General features: G+C 39.5%; 1 protein-coding gene across 3 annotated transcripts in view; it reads left to right on the top strand.

Annotated features, from left to right (window-relative positions):
* The window catches only part of EFNA5 (ephrin A5), a 339,847-nt gene that overhangs the window by 300,636 nt on the left and 21,864 nt on the right, over window positions 1–17,347 (top strand). For 2 of the 3 annotated variants that reach the window (XM_075271977.1, XM_075271975.1), the window contains exons 4-5: window positions 14,690–14,755; window positions 15,152–15,232. In XM_075271977.1, coding sequence (XP_075128078.1) covers window positions 14,690–14,755; window positions 15,152–15,232 — 147 coding nt within the window. The remainder of the gene's footprint in view (window positions 1–14,689; window positions 14,756–15,151; window positions 15,233–17,347) is intronic. The other variant, XM_075271979.1, reaches the window with a different exon arrangement.

Below are 17,347 nucleotides of genomic sequence, written 5' to 3'. Positions count from 1 at the left end.
ATTACGGCTCATGTCGGGAAGGGGTTAAGTTAATAAAATGATAAATTGCTCATTCATGATCTCAAACCAAAAGCCATAGAAAACCACTGAAAAGCTAACGATGGCTGCAACTTTAATTCAACTTAAAACCATGATTATATCGATATTGTTTCAGTTGGTGGCCATGAAGTTATGTTTCTACTTCTATGCAGCACTATTATTGGTTTGGAAGGCATTCAGACTTGATAGACTCCCTTTAAAAGGCATGTTAAAGGGGTTGTGTAGGACTCAAAGACATGGCTGCTTTCTTCTTCTCAGGAAGTGACATCATATCCATTGGTAACATGGCAATGCCACAACTTAAAATTAATGAGACTTAGCTGCAGCATGGTCATGTGACCAATTGACAATATGTCTCTTCCCAAGAAGAAGAAAGTAGCCCTGTTTTTGAAGTCATGCAAAACCCCTCTAAACTTGGTTACATCTGTATGTTGCCTCCATATTGTACCATATTCTTTACTAGAATCCATGTTTCTATGGAAGAGTATCTCCAAATCATAACATATGGTGAAGAATTCTTAACAATGACTGATAATGGAGGCATGCAGAGTTATGCCTTGGACTATATTTCTGTGGGTGAAGTATTTCAAATTTGTATATGAGACTTCATCTTAACATAGATAAAAAGCTCAATATATACATAAAAATTAAGGTTTGAAACAGATTCCTGATTCCTTTTGTCAGCAGAAACAAGAAATAATATATTTGTATGTAGCAATGTAATTGTGAATGAAACCTCATTGACTTGATTTTATGTTTATAAATCTATTTTTTTTTAGAAACTTTTTCTATGAATATGAAAGTCATGTATATAGCCTTTGTAACCTAGAACAGAAACATTCCTTTCTAAGGATTAGTAGTCCTGAGTTTCTTAACAGTGGACGTTTTATCAATAATTCTTCGGGAAGTTTATCCACAGAACCTAAGTGACTGAACTTTAGATTCAACAGTTAATCAATATTCTAATTCTTCGGAGCTTTGACACTACATAGATCGGAGATCACTAAACCTTTATGCCACTAATGTACTGTGTGTTGAAGATTCTGATATAAATTTAATAGAATCAAGAAATTTCTATCTACATGTACAAACAACCTAATTTCGCCGGGGAGTAGGCGGCCGCTCATGTTTATTTTGTCACTTTGTTTATGATAAGAATCATACCCGACTCTGCCAGCGTACTATCGCTCATTCTACAAAACCAGTGAAATGAAGATTTCTGACTTGGTATGATAGAATTTAGTTTAACATGTGTCTCTGTAGTTTTTCTTTAGACTGCAAGCATATGTGTAAAATATTTGTCCCAGATTTCGTCTTTGAAAAATATGGATCTATGTGGTGCAAAGAATAAACATGGCAGGGTAAATATGAAAAAAATGAGAATACTATAATATAGATTTTTTTTTTATATTTTCGCCTTTATTTCATTTATTCATTCTACAGGCTATAACTATAGCATGAAGCTTCTGACTCCATTACAAAAGCTCCGCCATTTACAATAATAATGTTTTCTTCTGTGGCAGGAAGACCTTTAAGTAACCATAGGCGCCATTGGTTATAAGGTTGTTAGCGTTAAGATTTGTTTTGCTGTTGTAAGTTGAACAATTTATATATCTTCCGCCACATATTAAGGGCCCTGAAAATCTGTAGAGAAACTAAAAACAGTAACTAATAGACAAAGGTGTATATGCCATTGATGCAGACAAGATGGCTGCATTGAGGCTCATAAACAGAGGGGACCCCAACTTCTCAAGTAGTGATCTATGTGTCAATGTTCCTTCTCCACAGGAACCTAGTACAAAAGAGAAAGGGTCTACCGCCCAAGGGCCACAGGTCGCTTTTGTTCTGCAAGAGATGTTTCATGAAATTAAGCCCCCTACATACATAAGAGAAAAGTCTACCGAATGTGGTCAACTACCTTATTTGTGGAGGCCTCTCAACTTCCCCCGAAAAGATAATGTCAGGATTACACATTTTAAACTTCAACACCTGATCCTTTTGTTTTTAGAGGTTCTATTGCTCAAGATATAAGTGATTGCAAACTATCCCGGGAGCATCCCTAGTTGCACTGCTGTTCTACTGATGTCCATAGAATTGCATATAATCATATATTTACCAAGGTTGCATGACTAAGGCTCTGTTCATATCTCATTTACATGCACATTAAAAACTGGTCACCTAAAGAAACCACACAGACCCCATAGACTATAATGGGGGTCCGTGTGGTTTCCGCTCGGTTTCCGCATGAATCATGAGGAGAAAAAAAGTGCTGCTTGTAGGACTTTTCTTTCCACATGTTTCGAGCGGAAACCACATGGACCCTATTATAGTCTATGGGGTCTGTGGGTTTTCACGATAACTGCTTCGTAATGCGTATAGGTTTCCATTTGGGCGGTCTCCAAGCGGACTTCCTGAACAGAAACCCAAATACAGATGTGAATAGGGCCTAAGGCTGGCTTCATGCTGTGTTTTTTGTAAAATAGTCATCAGAAAAATCTAAAGCTAATGCATTGCAATACATTGCAAAATCGTCATTTCTTTTGTAGGCTGCATAGAGCAGCCTGCAAAAGAAAAGCACTGCAGCCGGGGAACCTTTACAGAGGCGCTGAGGGGAATCCCCGAGCCCACTCCCTTCTCTCTCCAGGGGCATGGCAGCACCTGCCGCTTCCCCACAGCGGAGGGCATCTCCACTGTAACTCCAATGCTCAGGAACTCCGACATTACCACTGTAAGAGTTACAGTGGAGGTGCCGATTACAATGGTGACCGCTCTGGAGCAGAGCGGTGCCATTATAGCTACAGACTACGCAGCTACCGTAGTTACAGACCCGGCATACAGACACCGGGGCACGTGCCGTCCCGCAGCATCGCCATGGCGATGCTGTTCATTTCAAACTACAGAAGTACTTATGGTACTTCTGCTAGAAGGCCCCGGTACTTCTGCCAGGAGTGTGGAGATGCTGCAGCCCGGCACCCACCCCCGTGTCTGTATGCCGGGTCTGTAACTACGGTATTACCGTAATGACTCAAATATAAGCTGAGGCGGACTTTTTCAGCACAAAAACTATGCTGAAAAACTCGGCTTATACTCGAGTATATACGGCAATTGTAATAGTCAGTATAGCCCCTTTCTTGTCTGATAGGGTACAATATTGATGCTATTGTAGGTGGTGTAAGAACAACACCTGTTTAGTCAGAACAGCAGCTAGTCATAGCACACACCTACTCCTAATGTCACACAATTGGCAAAATTCCTCCTCCGTGATTATGAAAGTCATATATTAGACAAAGCCATATCTTCTTATTACTCACGCCTTATTATACAGTTATATATTACGGAATACATTATGCAGATTTTGCATGATCAGGTAATTTTGCTATAATAAGATTTTTTTAATTTCTTTCTTTTTTTTTTATTTTTTTAAAGAACCGTAGCATCACAGCAGTTCACAAAGAGCTTCTGGTATCAAAGAGCTAAGCAGAGTATTTAATAGAGCTTGGTTGTAAGTGTTTTTGTTCCAGCAGAGCTGATAGATTCATCTCCATCTGTTCCATATTCATAACAAAGGAGCCGGCTTACAGGAGGGCTGCCTTCCCTAGAGTAGAATAGAAATGATCTTTTCAACACACAATAAAAAGACTCACGCATGGTCACTTAAACTATGTCGCGAAAGCAGTAAGTGCTGAGGGCACTTCACCACTGTTTTCACCTATAGCGTACCATCGTCTCAGCACATGCATTTCTATGACACGCTGGAAGTCCTTTATGTGCTTTTTCTTCTATAGCAACATTTGGTGTAGTGCTACTGAATTGCAGCTTTTAAAATGTAGGAAATTATGTGTAATTAAATGTCGCTTTCAAGGCAAACCCACAAAAGTTATTTTTTTCTGCCCCATCTCCCTTTACTATTAAGCGATAAAACGGTTCCCTGTATCCTGCGCTGTTTCGTATCTCTACCTTTATAATCTGCAATTTCCGAAAGCTTCAATAGCCCATGCCAATTTTATGATGACTCCATATGTAGACGGTGAATGGAAATTAAAACGCAGACTTAGAGCAAGTGCCTTCAATAAAGTGAAAAAATGAGGCACGGCACATTCACACAGAACTGAGCGCCAACGATTTCCACTAAAACCGATAAAGGAGCTATTGAATGTGTTCTTATTATATGTGTAATTGCACTCCACTAATGCTTCTTGTCTCTGTGCTATCACCATTGTGACTCCCTTTAATCGGGCCTCAATTGAAGCAGTATGTTATGCTCCGTCATATAACATGGCTTTAACTTGTAATTTTGCTGCTGCCAAATATCATTTGGAATTGTTTTATATTTTGTAATTGTTATCTTTAATCTGTCCGCTCTCTTTCATTTGGTAATTATTACTGTGCAGCATCTTTGTAATTCTATGCAAGGACAAAGCGTCAATGAGATTCTTGTAGTCAATCTTTATTTTCTGCATGTGCAGTTTTCTATTTAATGTGTGTATAAACGGTGAAATCCGAAAGTGCGGTTCAGCCTTTCCAAAGAATAATAAGGACTTGGTTATATAGTGACTTTTTTTTTATTCTAGGTAAGTTTATATGGTGAATCAATTATCCACTCCCTTCTGGTCCTCAGTTAGAATATGACCACCAACTCATATCACGTCTTATGTATGGATAGTAAGTTTCTTTATTCATTCCTAAGACAGCCCTGGTGTGAGTCACAGGAATGTATAGAAGAAAATGATTTCCTGTCTTCATATCAGTTGGTCGAGTCACATGACAAAGCTAAGGAACAGACAGGAGATTATAACCAATACAGCCACTGATAAGGAGACTACATTCACTACAATTTACAACATCTACTTGGGCCAGGGAATAAAAATACTTGTTTGAGTGCTGTTAGGGATTGTTGGAATACCACTGATTCCTCTAAGGAGAGTGGGATTAAGTAACAGGAGACACAGACTATAGAATTTAGAATTTATTGGATTCCAGAAGTAAACAGAATTCAAGGAAAATGGAATAATCATACCAGAGTATCACGCCATTGCTCTGTTATTCCGACAAGAAATGGACTGTATGAATTCATTGACAACTAGGTTGTTCTTACATGGTCTTACACTGTCGATTTAGTCCTAGTAGACTCTAACTGTGTAAGGGAGAATTCACATGGAGTAAAGTGGAGCGCAATGGGATCTTTCTGAGCGGATAAACTGCTGACACGCGTATACGTGCCAGATCGCGCTCTACTTTACTCTGTGTGAATTCTCCCTAAAGGCCTAGTCTTTTGACCAGGGAATTTGTAACACCCAGTTGTATATTTCGGTGTACATTTTGTAGGATTAACAGAAGAATGACACAATGTAGTTTTAAGAAAAAAATATAATTGTATAGTGAATATATTTTCTAGAATAAACATGTCAAAAGAATTGGCAGGTTCTTTTTAATAGGTTAACCAACTTTCCACTGAGAGGACTGGTAAGAGATATACAAACGCAATATTGACTGAAAATTTTGTTTTGTGCATGTGGTGCATGTTTATTACATACAATAGAGAAATTTCCAGTTATGCTAAGTGATGGTTCCTTAGGCATACAATTGAGCAACATATCTTTCTGTTACTACATCAAACAACCTAGTGGACTAATACACTTTTCAGTATGAGGAATATATACATATATAGATATACAGTATATATATATATATATATATATATATATATATATATACAGTATATATATACATATATTTATGAAGTACCAAAAGCTGGAGTCACTAGGTGATGTGCGTAACTGTTTGCATACAGTTGCATTTAGATGAGTCTTTCTTTACCTTGGCTCTTGACTGTTCATGGTTAGATATTAGAGATGAGCGAACAGTGTTCTATCGAACACATGTTCGATCGGATATCAGGGTGTTCGCCATGTTCGAATCGAATCGAACACCACGTGGTAAAGTGCGCCAAAATTCGATTCCCCTCCCACCTTCCCTGGCGCCTTTTTTGCACCAATAACAGCGCAGGGGAGGTGGGACAGGAACTACGACACCGGGGGCATTGAAAAAAATTGGAAAAAGTCATTGGCTGCCGAAATCAGGTGACCTCCATTTTAGACGAATAGTGGATTTCAAATCCGGGTCATATGAGAATGTGAACTTTGTGACTATGAGACAGGGATAGCTGTACAGGCAGGGATAGCTAGGGATAACCTTTATTTAGGGGGGAATGTTATTAAAAATAACTTTTTGGGGCTCTATCGGGTGTGTAATTGTGATTTTTGTGAGATAAACTTTTTCCCATAGGGATGCATTGGCCAGCGCTGATTGGCCGAATTCCGTACTCTGGCCAATCAGCGCTGGCCAATGCATTCTATTAGCTTGATGAAGCAGAGTGTGCACAAGGGTTCAAGCGCACCCTCGGCTCTGATGTAGCAGAGCCGAGGCTGCACAAGGGTTCAAGCGCACCCTCGGCTCTGATGTAGGAGAGCCGAGGGTGCACTTGAACCCTTGTGCACCCTCAGCTCTGCTACATCAGAGCCGAGGGTGCGCTTGAACCCTTGTGCACACTCTGCTTCATCAAGCTAATAGAATGCATTGGCCAGCGCTGATTGGCCAATGTATTCTATTAGCCTGATGAAGTAGAGCTGAATGTGTGTGCTAAGCACACACATTCAGCTCTACTTCATCGGGCTAATAGAATGCATTGGCCAGCGCTGATTGGCCAGAGTACGGAACTCGACCAATCAGCGCTGGCTCTGCTGGAGGAGGCGGAGTCTAAGATCGCTCCACACCAGTCTCCATTCAGGTCCGACCTTAGACTCCGCCTCCTTCGGCAGAGCCAGCGCTGATTGGCCGAAGGCTGGCCAATGCATTCCTATGCGAATGCAGAGACTTAGCAGTGCTGAGTCAGTTTTGCTCAACTACACATCTGATGCACACTCGGCACTGCTACATCAGATGTAGCAATCTGATGTAGCAGAGCCGAGGGTGCACTAGAACCCCTGTGCAAACTCAGTTCACGCTAATAGAATGCATTGGCCAGCGCTGATTGGCCAATGCATTCTATTAGCCCGATGAAGTAGAGCTGAATGTGTGTGCTAAGCACACACATTCAGCACTGCTTCATCAAGCCAATACAATGCATTAGCCAGTGCTGATTGGCCAGAGTACGGAATTCGGCCAATCAGCGCTGGCCAATGCATTCTATTAGCCCGATGAAGTAGAGCTGAATGTGTGTGCTAAGCACACACATTCAGCACTGCTTCATCAAGCCAATACAATGCATTAGCCAGTGCTGATTGGCCAGAGTACGGAATTCGGCCAATCAGCGCTGGCCAATGCATTCTATTAGCCCGATGAAGTAGAGCTGAATGTGTGTGCTAAGCACACACATTCAGCACTGCTTCATCAAGCCAATACAATGCATTAGCCAGTGCTGATTGGCCAGAGTACGGAATTCGGCCAATCAGCGCTGGCTCTGCTGGAGGAGGCGGAGTCTAAGATCGCTCCACACCAGTCTCCATTCAGGTCCGACCTTAGACTCCGCCTCCTCCAGCAGAGCCAGCGCTGATTGGCCGAATTCCGTACTCTGGCCAATCAGCACTGGCTAATGCATTGTATTGGCGTGATGAAGCAGTGCTGAATGAGTGTGCTTAGCACACACATTCAGCTCTACTTCATCGGGCTAATAGAATGCATTGGCCAATCAGCGCTGGCCAATGCATTCTATTAGCGTGAACTGAGTTTGCACAGGGGTTCTAGTGCACCCTCGGCTCTGCTACATCAAATTGCTACATCTGATGTAGCAGTGCCGAGTGTGCATCAGATGTGTAGTTGAGCAAAACTGACTCAGCACTGCTAAGTCTGCATTCGCATAGGAATGCATTGGCCAGCCTTCGGCCAATCAGCGCTGGCTCTGCCGGAGGAGGCGGAGTCTAAGGTCGGACCTGAATGGAGACTGGTGTGGAGCGATCTTAGACTCCGCCTCCTCCAGCAGAGCCAGCGCTGATTGGCCGAATTCCGTACTCTGGCCAATCAGCACTGGCTAATGCATTGTATTGGCTTGATGAAGCAGTGCTGAATGTGTGTGCTTAGCACACACATTCAGCTCTACTTCATCGGGCTAATAGAATGCATTGGCCAATCAGCGCTGGCCAATGCATTCTATTAGCGTGAACTGAGTTTGCACAGGGGTTCTAGTGCACCCTCGGCTCTGCTACATCAGATTGCTACATCTGATGTAGCAGTGCCGAGTGTGCATCAGATGTGTAGTTGAGCAAAACTGACTCAGCACTGCTAAGTCTGCATTCGCATAGGAATGCATTGGCCAGCCTTCGGCCAATCAGCGCTGGCTCTGCCGGAGGAGGCGGAGTCTAAGGTCGGACCTGAATGGAGACTGGTGTGGAGTTATCTTAGACTCCGCCTCCTCCAGCAGAGCCAGCGCTGATTGGTCGAGTTCCGTACTCTGGCCAATCAGCACTGGCCAATGCATTTCTATGGGGAAAAGTTAGCTTGCGAAAATCGCAAACTGACAGGGATTTCCATGAAATAAAGTGACTTTTATGCCCCCAGACATGCTTCCCCTGCTGTCCCAGTGTCATTCCAGGGTGTTGGTATCATTTCCTGGGGTGTCATAGTGGACTTGGTGACCCTCCAGACACGAATTTGGGTTTCCCCCTTAACGAGTTTATGTTCCCCATAGACTATAATGGGGTTCGAAACCCATTCGAACACTCGAACAGTGAGCGGCTGTTCGAATCGAATTTCGAACCTCGAACATTTTAGTGTTCGCTCATCTCTATTAGATATGTATGCCATGGGATGACCAGTTTTTCAAAACAATAGAATTTCACAATATTCTATCACAACATGCTTATTACAGGGCTTTTCTAGCGATTGCATTGTGGATTGTGTCTGTACATTTGTATCTTAGAGCCATGTTGATATATACATCCAGAGACTTTACCATTATATAGAGCCAAATGTAGTGTGACTAGAGACTTGTAGTACAATAACATATGTTAAGGATGGGGATAGATGTGATTTTGATGATATATATGACACTTAGGGTGCATGCACACTACGTAACGCCGGGCGTGTATGAGAGCCGTACACGCCGGCGTTACAGCAGGGCTGCCGAACACTTCCCATTCACTTCAATGGGAGCGCTCGTAAACGCCGCTGTTACGAGCGCTCCCATTGAAGTGAATGGGAAGTGTTCGGCAGTCTGCTGTAATGCTGGCGTGTACGGCTCTCATACACGCCCGGCGTTACGTAGTGTGCATGCACCCTTACTTTAGAAAACCCAATGTCTTTGATACAATATTATCCCAATCTTATAGTCTTGGATCTCTTTGTACAATTTCTGACATTCTAACATGCATTACTTATTTCTCGTACTTGTATAGCGTCAATATATATATATATATATATATATATATATATATATATATATATATATAGCGCTGCAGAATGTGTTGCCGCTATATAAATAAAATGTATTATTATTATTATTATTATTATTAATATATTCCGTAGAACTGTACACACCTTGTCAGTCACTGTCTCATATAGGGCTAACAATCTAAATTGCCTATCTGTTTTTGGAGTGTGGGACGAAAACCTGAGTACTCGGAGGAAACCCGCACAAACACGGGTAGAACAGACAAACTCCTTGTAGATATTGTCCTTGTAAGGATCCAAACCAAGAACTCCAGGGCTCTAAGGCTACTAACCACTAAAACACCATGCTGCTCATCTAATGTAACAAAATGTGATTTTTCCCATACTATGGATTTAAAAATAATTCCTATTTGCAAGAATTTTCAGATTTAATTCATATTGTAGAAAAGCTTGAAAATTTGTTATTTCTACCCGGATTACTATGCCTAAGTGCAGGTCAAGTAAAAGCCTTGTATCTGTTAGAGGTAATGAAACATTCAATGATTAGAAGAAGTACAAGACAGATGCATTGTTTGTTTTCTTTGTAGACGTTCCATCATGTTTTATTATCTTTATGTCAGATTATCTATGTACTGTCATGTATTATTAGTGTTCTTTCATAACTATTTTTGTTTTTCCTAATATATTACAAAGGGATAATCAGATTTCATTTTGTACCAGTCAAAACCAATAGTGATTTGATTCATTGGGAAATAAATAATCTCGTAGAGCCAGTCCATTATACAGCAGCCACTGAATAGCTAATACTTGTTCTGTTTGTTAACAACATGCTGTCATTGTCCTGATTATATGTTATAAGAATGATATGTGGTACAGAGGATAGATATTAGGTTTTATGTGTCCAGTGATACTTTACTTTCATTACACTACAAATGTATATAGTCTAGATGTACAGTAGAGAAAACCCAATGTATTCTCAAAGGAAAATGGAATTTTAGTACAATTGTTTTGTCATATGTGGTTGGGCTTATCATTAAATGTTGTGCTCAAGGTTTATGAAAATGATAAGATAGAGGGTTTAATAATCTCTGTCCTTTTTAACTTTTCCCGAGTTGCACCACTTCTCTGGAATGCTCTATCTAGGACAATCAGATTAACTCCCAATTTCTACAGCTTCAAGTGCAAACTAGAGACACATCTTTTCAGACAGGCCTATCACAATTCCTAATGTAAACCACCATAACTGCATCACATTTTCTAAGAAAATCACCTTGTTTCAGATGAAAATGGACTTTGAGACATTTGGCAACACAAAGTTTGTATCTTTAAGACTCATTAGCAGAAAATCTGCTTTTTTTGTTGCCAATTTTGCAGGTTTTTGAGCCAAAGCCCAGAATGGCCACACAAAGAAATGAGAAATATAAAGGAAGTGTTTATACATATACCTACTGCTCAATCCATTCCTGGCTTTTGCTCAAAAAACTCCTGCAAAATCTGAAACATGGGGCTTATTTAAATTTGTAATCAATTAAAAATAAAACATTTTGCAGATATGAAAAACTTAAAAAAAAATAAAAAAGCTCTATATGTATCTCTATGGTGACAGTCTGTTGTCTTGATCAGGTGCCAATAGATATGACCATGAATAGATAAACTTTCTGGGACATGTTAGAAACCCAGTTGTGATTTCCTTATTGCGGACAGGTTATCAGGCAGGGACACTACATGTATTATAAGATAACTGGGTCACATGAAGGAGATCATGGCTGGGTTTCTGACAAGTGCCAGATCATAGAAAGTTCCTTTATTCATGGTCGTATTGATTTGCTTCATCTCAATACAAAACATTGTTACAGCTAAGATAATTAGAGAAAATCTTTAAAACTCTGCAAAATTTGATTTGAATTACTTATATTTTCCAAAATCTTAATTTCTGCAAATTTAAATATGGTTTCACTTGTGAAAAGAACTCCTTTAATTAATATGTTTGTATTATTTATGCACTGTGCAATATCCAGAGAAGGAAATCCCTGGACCTAGTATGGTTCACAGTCTAAGTGGAACTATTCAGTGGGAAAAGAGAATAATAGATTCCATGTAGACAGTTCCTTCAGAACTCCTTCAAAGGGATCCATGCAAGAGCAAGGATAAGGAAGTGGGCAGTAACTCCCAGTAGTAAAGAAAAAGTGACCTTTTACTCGTCTAACTGAGTCTCTTGTTATCAGATAAAATGCCTTACAAGATTGGTGAACAAAAGGTTGCAGACATAGAGCAGTACAGCAAGGTCTTATAGAAGACTATAGGCATGGCTCTATAATACACAGTAATACACCCATGATCTTTGAGGCAATATACTGTATCACTTCCTAGAATTTCCAGAAAAAAATTCCAGTAAGTTTAACAGTATTCTTTGCTTTGGAAAAAAATAATTACAATCACTTTATCTTGATTTTGGTGCTAACCTTTCATATTTAAAGATTCATGGAATATTTACTTCTGCACATTCTGGCATTAGTACAAGGCATGTTTGCTTTCCTCTTGATTTGCATAGCAAACAGGAAAGAATGAAAAGATGTAAAACGGAAAGGTCAGGAAGAATATTATTACAGTAAGGTTAAAATGTAGGTATATTTTGTAGGTCTGGGTATCATATTAATATTGCAATACTTACTAGTACACTTACATCTTGATCATTTATTAATATTAGTAATACTTAATTTCAATATATTTGCTCAGGTCATGTTTCTGCATAATGCATCGGATTGATAGTAGAATAATGGTAAATGCAATGTGCTGATAGACAATGACCTGTACAGACCAACGTTGCATTATAGAGACCTTCAGCCCTAACTATAAACAGTTAAAAATGTCATCTATGAAAATTTGATGAGACTTGTGTCCTAAGTGATGATATCTCCACACATACCATCTTTTTGATATCAATAGAGTGATTTTCTGGTCTATTAGACATGCCCTTACCCTGCCAGGAGATCATTATCTCTTATATTAAAAAGCAGTAGTAGATCAGTATATACTCAAATAAGGGAGACAGTGGAGAATATGTCACTGAAAGGGTAACTGTAGGCAGAGCTAAGTACGCCATTGTTGTAAATGTTGGTTAGTTGTTTTTTTTTTTTATGTTTTTTTTTCTTTTTTTAATATTTTTTTAAAATATCAAGAGAAACATGCAGATTTCTTCCACCACTGGCCTTCTTTACCCTTCCTTTTATTTTTGAATAAGGTGCTCAATTACCATGATTTCTATGTGTGCCAGTGCCTGCCATCCTGGCAGCTCCATTACAATATGTTCATATGGCGGAAAATGGATTCCATGTGTGAACATACCACACAGCTAGCCGCGACAGCACCGGCATCCTGTCACAGCATTCTGCTCCGGATTAGGCCCAAATGAATGGGCCTAATTGGGAGGGAGTCTCGCGCCGCGGACACCTTGGCTGAGTCAGCTGCGGAATCTGCAGTAAGAAGGGGCATGTCGCTTCTTTTTTCCGATACTAGTTAGAGGAAAGAAGAAGAAAGCGGCTCCCATTGAAGTCAATGGGAGTCATTTTTGGCAGTGAATTTTGAGGCAAATTCCGCGTCAAAATCCACTGCCAAAAAACTCTGTTTGAACTAGCCCTTATATTTCCAGGTTGGCTCTGACATCCTCTTCCCTCTACTTGTTGGTGATATGTGAAAAGCCATGCCAGTCCAGCTAATCTCGGGAGTATGGGAGTAGACCATTAGAGATATATTCAGAATAAAAGTATGTTAGCCAATAACTATTTTCCTCCGGATAACCCCTTTAAATTAGGAACTGCTCTGAGTAATAGGCTTCCAATTTTATATGGAGAGTCTGGTTTTAGTTTTATCCAGCTCTTTTAACCTGGGAGACAATTAACAATGGATAATGCATAGAAATCTAATGAAGATTGCTGTGATTACTTGAATTGAGATAAAATAGCTCTCCGCTTTATCTAGGTTCTTATTACATTTACAATGTTCTTTATAATAGAGTTATATTACAATTAACACTAGATCACAGCTTGGCTTTCCTTTACCTAGGGCAAATATTCCAAGCCCTGTCTCTAAATACCCACACCAAGGGAATGTGGTTTGTTGGCACCTTCCTGACACCCGGCTTCTGTAGCACATGTCCTGACAGCACTCCACCCTCCGGCTACACCCCTGCTTGAACATTTTATATCCTTTTGAAGGAAGACGCTACAAACCTTGTGTTCAAACCGTTAGATAGTGGAAGCGATTGTGGATTGAAGCTCAGTTGACTCATCATGCAGATTATATTTGTCCCAGTCACTTGTTTTCCTGTAGAGTAAGTTGTTTTTGATGTCAAACTGAAAAAAGCTGTGCGTGAAATGAATTGACACACAGGATGTGTTGATTATTATATTGTGCCAAGTAATTCCTTTCCTCATCTCACTTCTAAAGACACTTCTGGATATAAAGCTGATACATCAGAACACAACGCTATTAGGAGCTATAAGAAAGCAAAGTACTGTAAGAGTAAAGCTCTTAGTGGTAAATTTCATTTGAACTAGAGAAGCAACAAGCACTTAGTATAAACCTTGTTAGATGCTTTACTTATGTTACTTTATTTATATAGGGAATGTTGTAAATTGAACTTAGTGAAATTCTGAAGACAATGAAAGTGAACGAGTTAAATCTTACAAGGGCTGCTTGTCAAGGAAACCCCTTCTCAGGGCTATTCTAGCTCCACCCCAAGTCACAGTGTCTCTGATCAACCATAAGTAGCAAAGTAATATTTTTTGCAAGGTAAAGAAAGAATATCTAGGCTATTGTAGGCAAAGTTTGTCCTTACTGTCTATAATGGACAGTTTTTCAGACCTGACAACTGCACTTAGGCCCGGTTCACATCTGTGTTTGGGTTTCCACTTAGGGACCCCCCAGAACAGAAACTTATCCGCATAAAAAAGCGGATACCTGGGAAAACATGCAGACCCCATAGACTATAATGTAGTCCGTGTGATTTCCATTTGATTTACACACAAAAAATGTGGAGAGATAAGTGCTGCTTGCAGGACTTTTCTCTCTGCATATTTCATGTGGATAGGTAAACAGAATGGCCCGAACACAGATGTGAACTGGGCCTTACATAAGAACTTAAAGGGGTAGTCTTTAGCCTGTTTTTTTTGTTCACAGTTTTAAAAAAAAACGCTACACAGAATAAGAAACAACAGCCTATTTATGAGAATTTGATCTTAAACAATGTTATTTCTTTGTCCCGCAGCTTCAGCAATCCCAGACAATGGAAGAAGATCCTGCTTAAAACTCAAAGTCTATGTACGACCACAAAGTAAGTGTCTTTCATCTGCTTCGATAGGTGGCCACAAATGCATGTTATGATGTGTGCTATCAGTAAGAGCCCTCAAGTTTTTCTTGTAAAGCCTTGTGTGATACCTTAACATCTGTGGTTTATTTTGCATTATAATTTCTAATCATTCCTCATTGAGCATTATTAAGTACTGGCCACTTGCTAACTTGTTGTTTCTCAGTTGTTGTATATGTCTAGTTTATAGCAAGAAAAGCTAAATTTTGGCATTCAAATAGATGCCCTATAGATCAAAATAGAAGAACCAAAAACATAATTTAAAACAAAAAAAAAGAGAAAAAGAGATAAAAAAAACAAAAAATGATGGAGTTTAAAAGATCTCACTAACGTATTTGGCTGTTATCTCTATTTCTATTATAGACAGCTGTTTGAAAACTATAGGTGTTCATGACCGTGTTTTCGATGTTAACGACAAAGTAGAAAATTCATTAGAACCAGCAGGTTAGTATGCTTAGAGAATATCTTTTAACCAATTTATCCTTCCCTTTGGTCTTTCTTATTTCCAGCCTTGCATGTCTTGCATGATGTCGATGCTATTGCTGTCATGGTAAACCTCATTTCCTTAGAGTGCTATGAAATGCATGAAAGACACGACTGTATCTCCTGAATGTCTTGTTTATGCTGCTATTGGTAAACGTTTTATAAACCAACCACAAGCTCTGTCTGTGTACTTCTTCTTGCATGCTGATGCATAGAGTCCCTTTGTTTTATGTACGTAGACTCAAGTCTTTTAAGAAATATTTTATGTGTTTAATGGTTAGATGACGTGTTATGTATTGATCCGTGTAACTCTAACGCATGACTAGATATACCCCCCTCACACCCCTCTCTGTAACCTCAGATCCTGTACTTGTCTACATTTGTGTCAATTTCTGTATTTATCATTATGATTAAACAATCTAGCAACATAACACTTTCTGGCTTTAACATACAATTTGGACACTATTTGCCCATATTCAGATTGTCAGAACAGAGACATCCCGGTTTCACTAAAAAATAAAACACATTTTAATGTAAAACTCCATCATTGTTTACTTGTTTATAACCATCAGTGTTTCATAGTAGGGAAATTCCGTGTATTTTGTTTACATGTAATTGTCATGAATTTAGAACAATTGTTTAGTTTTACATATATTATTCTGTATTATCCTATTCAATGGGTCAGTAAGGAGGCATTCACACTTGCGCCCCTGTGAGCTTTGTGTCATTCCGCCGCGTTTCCGTTCAATTCCCCAGAGAAACTGCATAGGGGATGGTTTCCCGGTAGTCAGTTTTAAAACCCATTCATATGGTATGCAGGCTCTCCCCGGGAAACTCGTTTTTTTTTGGGGGCAGACACAAAGTCGGACATGCAAAACTTTGAATCCAACCAAAAACAATGGTCAAATGAATGGGTTTTAAACCTGACCTCCGGGAAGCCGTCCCCTGTCCAGTTTCCCCGGGGGATAGGACGGAAACTCAGACTGACACAGGGCACACAGGGGTGCAAGTGTGAACTTCCCCTTAGTTGTGATTTAACTACTGTTGTTTACATTTTTAGTTTTCTATGATATAACAGGAAGCTGTAAACTCAGATACAAATCTGTACCTGGCCATAGTATTACAGATGAAGGATAGCAGACGTAGAAATAGATGGATGGATAGATAGTCAAAAATTAGGCAACAATCTGTAGACACACTATATTTTATTGACCCAAACCAGCAACGTTACAGCTGAAAAGAACTGGTTTGGGTCAGTAAAGTACTCTCACTTTTTTATCGTTTTAAATACTGTATGCATGGAGTTCTGTCTGATTTTTTTATTTCTATCTACTGGGACTATTGACCGTTCCTTGGGGCTGACAGCCTTACAATTGACTGGTGCGGGTTACATTTCTGTTTTCTAGTTTGACAAACAGGCAGATTAGATAGATAGATAGATAGATAGATAGATAGATAGATAGATAGATAGATAGACATTGTCACTTTATCATTATGATACAGAAATGTCACATATTTCAGTACATTTTTTATCTTTGCATTCGGCATAGACATGTTACAAGAATTGTGATGCGTAGAAGCCAACAGCTTTCTTTATACATAAAATACACAGACTTTCATTAAATTGAGGAGAATTCTGTAAACAACAGACACATAAGCAAATGTCTGTGTCATCAGACATGGCCATATACTAAATATAAACTTCTACACGTGTGAACAAAATATAGTGCTGCCAGAATTTCCATAGTATTCATCGCCCATCTGTCCGTTCTCTAGTAATAATCAACAATAATATGAGGACAACATATATCATTATGCGGACTCTTACTTTTCAGTATTTGATTTTAAAGAGGACCTTTCAACGCCCCCTCCAAATCCTTCCATCCTTTAATAGGTGCTGCACCACTAACTCTGCACAGTTGGAATGTATTCTCTAGTCCTCGCCATTTCTAAGCAGTCAGGGTTTCAGCATCCAATATGTTAATTATATTTTCTACTGTGGGTGGGCCTGAGCTGGAGTAGACAGTCTATGACCGCCCACCTGAAAGATAAAGGCACCTAAAAGTTTTTGATGAA

The sequence above is a fragment of the Leptodactylus fuscus genome, chromosome 1 (genome assembly GCF_031893055.1).
Source record: "Leptodactylus fuscus isolate aLepFus1 chromosome 1, aLepFus1.hap2, whole genome shotgun sequence".
NCBI classification, from domain to species: Eukaryota; Metazoa; Chordata; class Amphibia; order Anura; family Leptodactylidae; genus Leptodactylus; species Leptodactylus fuscus.
The sequence above is the reverse complement of the archived record's forward strand: the minus strand, read 5'-3'. Positions and strand labels throughout refer to the sequence as shown.